Here is a 10,728-nt window from a genome sequence, read left to right as displayed (position 1 = left end):
GCAAAAGAGTAAACGTCCACATTGCCAAATTCCTCAGTGCTGTTTGTTGAGCTTTGCAGGCCTGGTATCCAGGGTTACGGAATTCCGATCGCAAAACCGCTGGACCGGAGCCCGGCAAAACATATTTCCAGCACTTGCTAATCTGAGGAAAGGAAGAAGGAGCGAGAGAGAAAAAAAGAGACACATTCCAAAACAAATTAGATTTAGGATATTCCTATTCCCCCCATTTCTCAAAGCGAGGGAGCACATGTCTCCCACTCAGTATCACTCCGTTGGTAATATATGAGTCTGTGCTCAATAACAGCCTTTGGCTATTTCCATATGCAGGATCCCACATGGATGACATTAACATTCCATGAGCTTTCTCATGTTGAACGTGTGCGTTGCTGTAGTTTGCGCTTGTGAGTGTGCTGTAAACAGTCAGGCCTGGCGCAATCTGTGCATTCTTGGGGTGAAACTGTACTAAATCATTAAAGCAAGCTGTGATAGGCCACTAAACATGGGTGGAGACTTGAGAGGAAGCTTGTGTGTTTGACGTCAACTTTACATCTCTGCTGTGCAACACTGTAAAAGGATAAGACTCCAGAGAATCTATCTGATCCCATCACATGTCCAAACAGCCTTTTCCCCGAAGCACAAAGTGACGAGGAAATAAAACCATTCACACAAACTCATCCACTCCCATAACAAACATAGCTATGAAAACAAGCTCTTTTAATTCAACCCTTAAAACACACACTCTTCACAACCATGTCAGTAGGTTTACAAAAAAGATGTTTTTTATATATATATATATATATGTGTGTTAGGTTACACTGTACATAAATATTGATTGCATAAGAAAGGAAAATGAAAAAAAGGCACAACAAAACAGTACGGATGTCTCAAGTGCTCAAAAAGATGATGGCGGTGGATGCAAGAGGCCATATGAAAGGTCAAAACTCAAGGGAATAGGAAGTGTATATGTGGTCATTCCTTCACTAGTGCAATAATCATGGAGGTATTCAGCACTTTTGGGACAAAAGTTGTATGGCACTGCTTTGGTGTCATTTTTGCTGCACTGAGATTGTGCAGTCATGTTGCTGCTTTTATGAATCCCGACTAGCTGATAGAAATGGCCATACAGATCATCACCTGTACATATCTCTGCAAATTCAGATCAAGGCACTCAGTGGCCGTTTTGGGGCCTGCCGTCCTTGCCCAGGTATTTGGAGACGGTGTTGGTGTTTTCCTGCCTCATGCTCTGAATGTGGGCGTCCAGTCTCTCAAACAGCTCTTGAGACCTTAGCGTTTCCTCCTCCAAAAACCGTGTAGTCACTGAGCCATTTGGAGATCCGGCCGAGTCCTGGAGGAAGAGGGAGGAAATGACCATTAAGGCTGTTGTGCAATGCTACCGTGTGCATGATTGACATGCATTCTTATAAAAGCAGCGTGTCAAAAGCAACAAAATTCTACTCAAGTATTATTTATAATATCTCCATTCTTGGTGCCCATCTGGTGTCAATGGCAAATAACAGTGCCCACAAAATATTTTAAAAATCTTGTTTTAAACATGTCCCAACGTCTTATAAATGAACTACTGTATTTGTATTCATGCTTGTTTCTACATTTTATAACAAGATTTTAAGATTTCTCAAGGTAAAAACATTTTGTTTTTGAATAAAGATCATGAATTTTCATGAATTAACCACATGGTGTTTACAAGCAGAATTAACTTTACCTTTTTATTAAACTAGTCATGAGTATTTATTTTTTAATTCGGTGCTTGTTGATTGCACCACATGACACTGGTTTGGAATGTCTTTTTACTATGAATAAGTTTGAGTTAAACTGTTTTTTTCCCTAACAAATCAAATAAAAAGTTTGACAAATAACTTTTGTTTGTTTTTTTCTTAAAGGGATAGTTCACCCAAAAATGAAAATTCTGTCAACATTTACTCACCCGCAAGTAGTTCCAAACCTGTATGAATTTCTGAGCACAAAGGAAGATATTTTGAAGAAAGTTTGTAACCAGGCTGTTTTGGGGCACCATTGACTTCCATAGTAGGAAAAAATATGCTATGGAAGTCAATGGTGCCCCAGAATTCCTCTGTTTCCCACATTCTTCAGAATATCTTCCTTTGTGTTCAGCAGAACAAAGACATTCATACAGGTTTGGAACTACTTGAGGGTGAGTAAATGCTGACACAATTTTCATTTTTGGGTGAACTATCCCTTTAATTGTGATACTAAGAAATTTTTTTGAAAGGAATAGATGGAGACATCATGTCACTGACCCATCTCTCTATTACTGACCAAAGGCAGAAAGTTGTCAACCGAGCTGGAAGCTTGAGCTTCCTCTCCATTAACCGCCACGCTGAGCAGAGCTGCCATTCTGTGGGCTTTACGGCTTGAAGATGAAGATGAGGCAGACGATGCAGAAGAGTGGGCCGGGGACACAGCCATCCTGCTCTCTTGTGATTGGCCATCAGGGCGATGAGGGGAAGTTCGTGACAGATTCTCAAGCTGTTTGAGGAGCGTCTCTATTTGATCCTCATAGTGTGAAGCTCTTTCCTGCATCCGAGTCTCCATGGCCTGCAGCTCCTCCTGGTGTCTGCGGTGTACATCCTCATCAGATCTATGCCAGCACATAACACAACAACATAATGCATAATACATACACTACCGTTCAAAAGTTTGAGTACAGTCATTTTGTATTTGCATTATGCACATTACATTTGGCATGAAATTGATCAAAAGCAACAGTAAAGTCATTTATATAATATTTTAAATGTTTTTGTAACATAAATGTTTTAAATGTTTCTTGACCAGCATGTTACATTGATTTTTGAAGGATCATGCAACACTGAAGACTGAAATAATGGCTGTTGAAAATATAGCTTTGCCATAACAGGACTACATTACATTTTATAATATATTAAAAAGAAACAGCCATTTTAAACTAATAATATTTCACAGTGTTAGTGTTTTACTATTTTACAGTTTTAAAACACTGTAACACTAAGTACTGTTCTACTTTTGAGCAAATGAATGCATCAAAAAAATCTTACTGACCCCAAACATTTAAACGTTATTGAACATGCATTCATGTCATTTGTTGCTATCAAAGGAAGCAAGGAAAGCTGAATTTTTGTACAAAGAGTTCACATGGTCAATGTCACACTTCTGCATAATTAAGGAGTGTCATGAAATTGTGAAAAATCCTAAAGTTTTTTCCAAATCCTAAAACTTTCTGTTTACAGTATCTCAAATTGTCACAGTATGTGTTCGGATGAGTGAACATTTTTTCATGTTGAAGTAACATGTACCTGTTCTGAGCGTTCTTGTTCTGATTTTGTTGTAACGCTCTCTCGTACTTGTCCTGCCAGGTCTGGTTGTTGGCCTCCATGCGAGCTCGCAGCTCAGTAATTTCCAGCCTCAGCTGCCTGTTCTCCTCCTCCAAACTGTTCAGAGATGACACGTAGCTGTCTCGAAGACTCGCCAGCTCTCCGTCACCCCTCTAACAGACAAACAAAGAGAAAATGTGATGAGTAATGATGAAAGAATGCAAAACTGAAGTAAGAAATACAAATGAAAACAAATAATCTGCCTTGCATCATAAATTCATCCCTCAGTTTGTAAAAAGTAACAAAAAACATGTGTATAGTAAGTCTATGAAGCAAGGCATTGTTAAAGGTTAAAATACACAATCATGCAACTGATTCAAATTAATAGCGCCAAGACACAGTCAGACACAATTGTGTACGAAGTACACTGTCCAAGTTCATCAATCATACACTCAGCGGTCTAAAACAGCCAGGGGACCTTAGCAAACCTTCAAAGGCCCCAGGATGACTTAAAAGTCTTTAAATAAAAATTTTATTTCTATTAAATAACATACAGTTCTTGAAACTTCTAAAATCATGGAGTTTTAATGAATTATGGTTAATTAATTTAATGTATTGACACTGTCAGATCTGTTAATGAAACAAGCAGTATATTCATTATAATAGCAGAAAACATGGGGCCTTTGAATACTGGACAGTATGCCTGTCTGTCTGTATGTCTGCCTTTGAGTCCAAAAGGATGAGAACCACTGTTGTTACAAACTGAGGGACCAATAATTGTTCAAATGATGTTAATGCAGATTCTGTTAATATAGCCCTGAATATTATTTAAATATACACATTTAAAGTAAAATTTTTACTGAGCAAAAGAATGAAACCTTAGGTGATCTTGACTCGACTCTCTCAAGAAGATCATTTAGATGCTGATTCTCAAGCTTTAGAGTTTCAAGCTGGACCTGTGTCACCTACAAAAACCAACATAACAGCCCATTCAGTTTATCCATGATTTAATAAACCAGTACTTCTCGACAGGCTTCTTCGTATTGGGTGAGAAATAGCTGGTTTTTGGTGTTACCAATCTGGACAGGTTGTGAGTGTGTTTTGGTGAACCTTGAGTTCTGATGCCCGCCGCTCTGCTCGCTCCACTTCTGCCCGTAACTGTCGCTCAATACTGGAGGCGGAGCCAGTGAGCGTGGCAATGGTGATGTCACGCTGATGAAGTTCGCTGGTTAACTGAGACACCTCCTTCCTCATTCCCTCCAACTCCCCACAACGAGTCTGTTCAGCCCTTTCAAGCTCTGCACGTAACTATGGACACAAAGAGTTCAATTTAACTCAATACGGTCATCAGTAATTTGTACATAGATTTGTGATAAATCTAATAACTCTCATTGTCAATGAGACAGTTCAGTGCGTTCAAATAAATAAAACTGGTCAACTGCACACTGATAATACATTAAACCTTAAACTGTAAAAAACATATTGCTTATTGTGCGTACGCGTTTGATTTCAGCCGTACAGCGAGCATGTTCCTCCTCCATCTGTTTCCACTCATTTTCTCGTCTGCTCATCTCTGCTATATGCTTTCTCATGCTCTCCAACCTGACAAAGCAAAATAGAGTTCAAGGATTATATTCCAGAATAATCTTTCTATTGTTAGTTGCTGCTGCTGTATATTGTCATGAAGAGACATTTCGAAAACATCTCACTTGTCTCGAAGTCTGATGACCTCAGCTTTCAGGTGATTCTCACAAGTCTGGGAACTGTTTAGCTTGGCTGTGACTTTCTCCAGATCTCGTCTAAGGGAGGCCAAGTTTGGAGACAAACCGTGTGATGCTAAACATTCCTCTAGAGACCTATACAAAGAGATCAGTGATTTGTAAAGCATGGTTGCATACTGACATTGATACCTAGCTAGCAAGTTACTTTTGGACCGTTGTTAAATGATAAATCCTCCAATAATATTTCTGTGTATGTAAGTAGAGAATATTGAAAGGCAGATGATAATATACCTAATGACTTGCTCTTTTGCTTGCAGAATTTGGTTAAGTCGGGTTACTTCCCGCCGTAACTGCTGCTGCTGGATTCCTGTACTACGTACAAACTGATCCTGAGCGTCCAGTGTGGCCTTCAGCTCCTCTCGCTCTTCACTCAAAACCTGCAGAGAATAGCGTTACCATTATTCAATTATTTACATTTTATATAAAATAGCATTTAGTGCTTTGCTCAGCTATTAATGCTTCAGCTATTAAACCAGCACCTAATGCTGCCTTAAAGTCAGCATTAGGTTTCAAATTATAAAATGAAAAGCAAAAAGTACTAATAAAGTGATCCATACAAATTGTACACTATTACTTATATAACTGAAGTCTGAAGTTATATTTTGTGTCAGAAACCACCCAAAATTTAAGATTACCCAGTAATAAACTTTCCCTTCAATGAACTGTTAAGTGGAAAACTGTGGACAGTATCAACCTGATTAATTATTCAATTTTTTTGTCTTCAAAAAGTAATCCATATGTATTGAGCAGTTTAATCCAAGTCCTCTAAAGAAACATGATTGCTTTATTGCATGAACAGATTTAATTTAGGCTTTTATTTAAACATTGAACAGCATACAAACATTGAAATATGGTAAACATTAGTTCTTGTGCGTAGTTTAGCATGTTTTTGAACTTCCGTTGAACATATCTGCTGTGCTCTATATATGTGCGAATGTTTATATGTGAATAAAAGCCTAAATTAAATATGTTCATCACATAAAGTGAACATATCTCTTCAGAAGACTAAACTCTTTGATTCATATGGATCGCTTTTACAATGCCTTTATGTACTTTTTGAAGCTTTACATTTTTGGTTTCATGGACTGAATATTTAAAAGTATTTTCATTTGTGTTCTGAAAATGAACAAAAGATAGGTTGTGTGACATCATGAAAATGAATAAAACAATGAAAATCATTTTTGGATGAACTAACCCTTTAAGCTCTCAGGTAGGAACGCCCCAGGAGGATATGAAGGCAGCATATACCTCCTCTTCCTTTTGTTTCTTATGCCACACCACACTGTGTTCTCTACGTTCTAAACACCACACTCTGCACTATGTTCTAAAGTCCATCTCTACCTCTACTATTCTTGTGGATCTGGATCTACCTGTCCCCGTATGTGAGCTGCAGCGGGGCAGCTGACCTGCTGTTCCTTGATGGAGTCTCCCAGCTCATCCTGAAGCAGCCGAAGTCTCTCCAGTTCCAGTTCTTGTGTATGTAGGCTGTCCTGAGCCCTCTGCAGCTGAGAGCGCAGCCGTTGCAGTTCCCCCAGCTCCTGTGTCCGACCTACACCCTGAGACTGAGACGCGCACAATTTCTCACATATTAATATTAAACTGCTTGAAAAACAGTGGTGAGCTCATAGCTATGTATGAGCTACTTTAACCACAGCTTTATTAAAATGTCATGCTTAATTCAGTTATCAATTCTGGAATAAAACACTATTAACCATATAAAGTCTACAGTATCATATCTGATATACAAATATAGCTTATAAAGCTTCTACATTATCAACATGACCAAAACTTTGCAGAACAAACTGCTGTACACAACCTGTTAGTTTATAGTAAAAAAGTAAAACGTCCTTTTTGATGTGAAATCTTAAATGACTTAAACATAAGGATAATTTTTAGATTGTTAGCAACATTTCAATATAAACACTTAATGGCTGAAGCAAGATAGGTTTATTTGATTATCCATATATAATTTATTTTAGAAAAAAAAAATTAAAACATTTGAGTATCAAATATATTATACATAAGGGTTTTGAGAAACATTTATTTGTATATTATTGCTGTATTGCATTGCACTATATGCAAAACTACAGAGCTTTGCTCATAAAACTAAGCATTTAAATATCATCTTACTAAATTATTATTTAAAGATATAGTGTGATAATTCATATTGATATACAGTTTTTGAAGTAATCAAATTAATCAAATTTTGGAATTCTGACAAGCTATGAGAATTCTGATATTACATTTTGGTCATATCAGCTGAATATTTAGCTCAGTTGGGGCCTCTGAATAAAATGTAGGCGGTTTTTTTCCCCAACTCCTTGATTTGAGCTCCTTATATTTGATTTGAGTCCTGTATCTACTATATGAACCATAAAAGCCTGATCATAAAACATTTTTTAAGCTTTTGTCTAACGGGCCATTACACTGTTCCATTAAAAAAAAACAAATGAGGGAGAGGGTCACCTGGATGAGTGCAAACTGTTCAGCCAGGTTCTTCCTTTGCTCCTCCAGTGAAGTCACTTGTCTCTGATACTGCAGTCTTTGCTGTTCCCAATCGGCTGAACGCTGACGAAACTCCTGCATTCACAGAAATAAATGTTCAATGAACTTTAAAAAATGTTTGAATTCAAATTATTAAGCAATACTATATAAACAAAAATGAAGTCCACTTTATTTTTAGCCAGTCTCTGTACCTCCAACTTGCTTTTGAGGCAGGACAGCTCAGTCCTGTCCTCCTCTCTGCTCAGAGCTCCTTCTCGTGCCTCCTTCAGATTCTTACGCTGTAGCTTTTCATAGCTGTGTTTCAATTTAGACAACTGTTGAGAGGAGTTAGTTGTTAACTATACTGAAAAAAAAGTTGTAGTGACAAGCGCGTGACAAGGAATAACGTCCTACAGTGTGTTTGAGATAAATACTGAGTATAACAATAATATATACAACACTGCTGCTAAAAAAAGAAAAGAAAGAAAAGAAAAAAAAAAAGCTAATCATACTTCATCTTTTACATGCTGCAGCTGTTCTTCATACTTTACGACCAGCTCTTGTTTTCCAGCTTGCATCTCATCTAGCTGTTTCCCCAGCACTCGTATCTGGAGAACATAAGATCATGCTTATCAGAGCCAGTGTGAAATGCAGCTCAAATATGACACCTAGTGGACTTTATTAAATATGCATGATGCTGTCAAGACTCGTGGTGATCCAAAAGTCTTAAGATCACTTGTCAAAATATTTTGATTTTTTCCTGAATTAAAACATTTTTCATAATCACATTATCAGCTTAATAATGTTAGTGCAAAGACAAATTTAAATTTAATGTCATTATTTATAACATTAATATTATTTTAATAATTTAATGTGATACATAATATTGCAATTTAATATGTTCACTTAAGACAACATTAAAAGCATGTAATTCTCTGCATTTTAATCTTATATTCAGTCAGTTATTCTGATATATGTCATGTCTAGTTGTTCTAACAAAATGAAAACAATACCTAAACAATATACACTAGTCAACATTTGAAGTGGATCACCACTTCAAATGTTGACTACTGTATTGTGGTAATAGTGTCAAGATCTTGATATGTGATCATAGAAACCTATGCAAGAAATATTGACATAGCAGTTTAGAGCGAATTTAAAACAATAAATCAGTTTAGCTTTACAAACAACACTCTTCAGCTATCTAATATGTCACATAGTTAATGCTCATAACAATGCTCAAACAGAAGCATTCAGTCTAGTCTAGTCATGCAGGAAGACCCACGCCTTCATGCAGTTCACCTGCTGTAACCCCTTTTCCACTACCAACTTCAACATTTGGAAACCACCATCCTGGAGCTCCAGCAGGGACATCATCACCTCCCTCACCCTAAGCGTCTGCCAGGGGTGAAGGCAGATCATGTGACGTTTGTGATTTTGCTGAGTCGTTACATTTACAAAGAGATTTTACCATGGAAAGTGTAACACAAAACCATCACAATCAGTTTAGTCCTTAAGAAGATCCTGTGGCCTCATATTACAGTTAATTGTATTGAATGTGTATTCAAGAATGCAGTCTGGAAAATGCTTTGTCTCATATCTCACTACAGTATTAATCACGGATCAGCCAACAGACAGTTGACTTATAACTTTCTTTAAATGCAACAAATTTGCTTCTTACAACGAAAGTGTGAACATGTGAAGGTGAACAAGAGACAATACGATACCTCTGAGCTCCTCTTGTCGAGCAGAGCTCTGGCTGACTGGAGTTCCTCCTGCGTATTCTGCAGACGCAGCTCCATGGCTCGAACCTCAGCCTCCCATTCATGCCGCTTGTTCCCCACCATGATGTCAATCTGCCGCATTAGCTCTTGTAATTCCGGCTCGCAGGATGACAGGACAGAGCTGAGGAGATGAACAGCAGGAGGGAAAGTGTAAACTACCCAAGTACTGCAAATCAAGTCACTAATAGTCAAGTCACTTTTTTAATATGTGGATTGCTCAGAATTTGAATTCTACCATGTACCTGACATCATGATCACGGAGCGTGCTCAGAAATTCCTCCATTATTTCTCAGTGATCTTCCTTGTACATCCTTATTACAAAAGATCTGGACGGCATGCCTGAGAAAAAAATAATAATTCATGAGCAGATGAAGGGTGTATGCATTCTGATCTAGCGTTGTGTCTGCATAGGGGTTAGTTTCCTAGGGCAACTACAACTATAAATGCTACAAATACCATTGGTGTGATCTGATAGAATTGAGTTGATATATCAAGTAGATCTCTTACATACTAAGAATTCAGGCTTTAGAGAATCAGGTATAACAGTATTTCATTGGTAAAAATATGTTAACACAGAAATAGAATTAACTAGCCGGTGCTTCTCTAATAATAACGAGGTATTACGTGCTGAGCTATTATTAGAAACTGAATATAATGTGATATAATTACGTTGATTTGATCATTTTTTGGTATTTTTACACACCGGGCCTTATTGTTTTATTGGTTTGTTACTAATAAATCACTACTTAGCTAACATTAGCCTGTTAGCGTGGAGAAATAGTACGCGCATTTACTTACTTTACTGTGTTTGCACAGAAAGTGAATGTACACTCCAATCTTTGAACTCGAGATAAATTTTGTGTTAAAGCTTATTTTCTGAAAACACAAATCTCACTTACAATTTCAGGGACACTTGACATCATGTTTGTCAGCTGGGGTTGTAGGGGTGACAGAAACTCAACAGTTGAACGCGCACAACAACCAAGAACATCACAACACAAGAGAACAGCCACTCTGCCTGCGCTTCCGCAGTGTCACGTGGTTCACAGTACGGCTTCTCATTGGACATGTTTGTACAGTTTTCAACATACCCGGATTGGTTTGCTTGTAATTTGGGATAGTGTAGTGCATTTAAATGCTATATTACTTTAAAACTTATTGAATATAACAGACTGTATTTAGTTGTCACAAAAGCAACCACAATAACGATTTTTATTAGTTGTATGTGTTTTTTACACACGTTCATATTCATGAGCCATTTGCTTGCAACGAACCCGATTTACTGAACAGATTAAAGCACAGAAGTATAATGTAGTAAGTATGTATATATTTGGTTTTAAAGATTATTTTACA

The 10,728-nt window shown here is 37.4% G+C and overlaps 1 protein-coding gene across 6 annotated transcripts; it reads right to left on the bottom strand.

Annotated features, from left to right (window-relative positions):
* Nucleotides 1–789: 789 nt before the first annotated feature.
* On the bottom strand, nucleotides 790–10,432 carry cep63 (centrosomal protein 63). Of its 6 annotated transcripts, none has more exons than XM_058779568.1 (16): nucleotides 10,275–10,432; nucleotides 9,618–9,714; nucleotides 9,319–9,496; nucleotides 8,894–8,989; nucleotides 8,104–8,199; nucleotides 7,804–7,926; nucleotides 7,574–7,687; nucleotides 6,478–6,669; nucleotides 5,339–5,484; nucleotides 5,036–5,182; nucleotides 4,826–4,928; nucleotides 4,437–4,634; nucleotides 4,205–4,291; nucleotides 3,309–3,499; nucleotides 2,277–2,617; nucleotides 790–1,345 (listed from the first exon to the last, which is right to left on the bottom strand). In XM_058779568.1, exons 2-16 carry the CDS (start codon nucleotides 9,656–9,658, stop codon nucleotides 1,266–1,268), a joined length of 2,133 nt encoding a protein of 710 aa, XP_058635551.1. In that variant the 5' UTR covers nucleotides 9,659–9,714; nucleotides 10,275–10,432; the 3' UTR covers nucleotides 790–1,265. The 6 variants fall into 6 exon arrangements, with proteins under 6 accessions (XP_058635551.1, XP_058635547.1, XP_058635548.1 ...); XM_058779564.1 differs by having other exon boundaries at nucleotides 2,296–2,617; nucleotides 10,275–10,431; XM_058779565.1 differs by having other exon boundaries at nucleotides 2,296–2,593; nucleotides 10,275–10,431.
* Nucleotides 10,433–10,728: the final 296 nt, after the last annotated feature.

The sequence above is a fragment of the Onychostoma macrolepis genome, chromosome 06 (assembly GCF_012432095.1).
Source record: "Onychostoma macrolepis isolate SWU-2019 chromosome 06, ASM1243209v1, whole genome shotgun sequence".
Taxonomy (NCBI): Eukaryota; Metazoa; Chordata; class Actinopteri; order Cypriniformes; family Cyprinidae; genus Onychostoma; species Onychostoma macrolepis.
This window is presented reverse-complemented; position numbering and strand designations above follow the sequence as displayed.

What these genes read in the sequence shown, in the direction of transcription:
- cep63 (XM_058779564.1), bottom strand. Translation starts at nt 9,658, where the DNA reads ATGGAGGAATTTCTGAGCACGCTCCGTGATCATGATGTCAG. An exon ending in TCGAGTCAAGATCACCTAAG is followed by an intron (nt 3,500 to 4,204) that starts GTTTCATTCTTT and finishes TTTGTCTGTTAG; the next exon opens with AGGGGTGACGGAGAGCTGGC. An exon ending in AACAAGAACGCTCAGAACAG is followed by an intron (nt 2,618 to 3,308) that starts GTACATGTTACT and finishes GTGCTGGCATAG; the next exon opens with ATCTGATGAGGATGTACACC.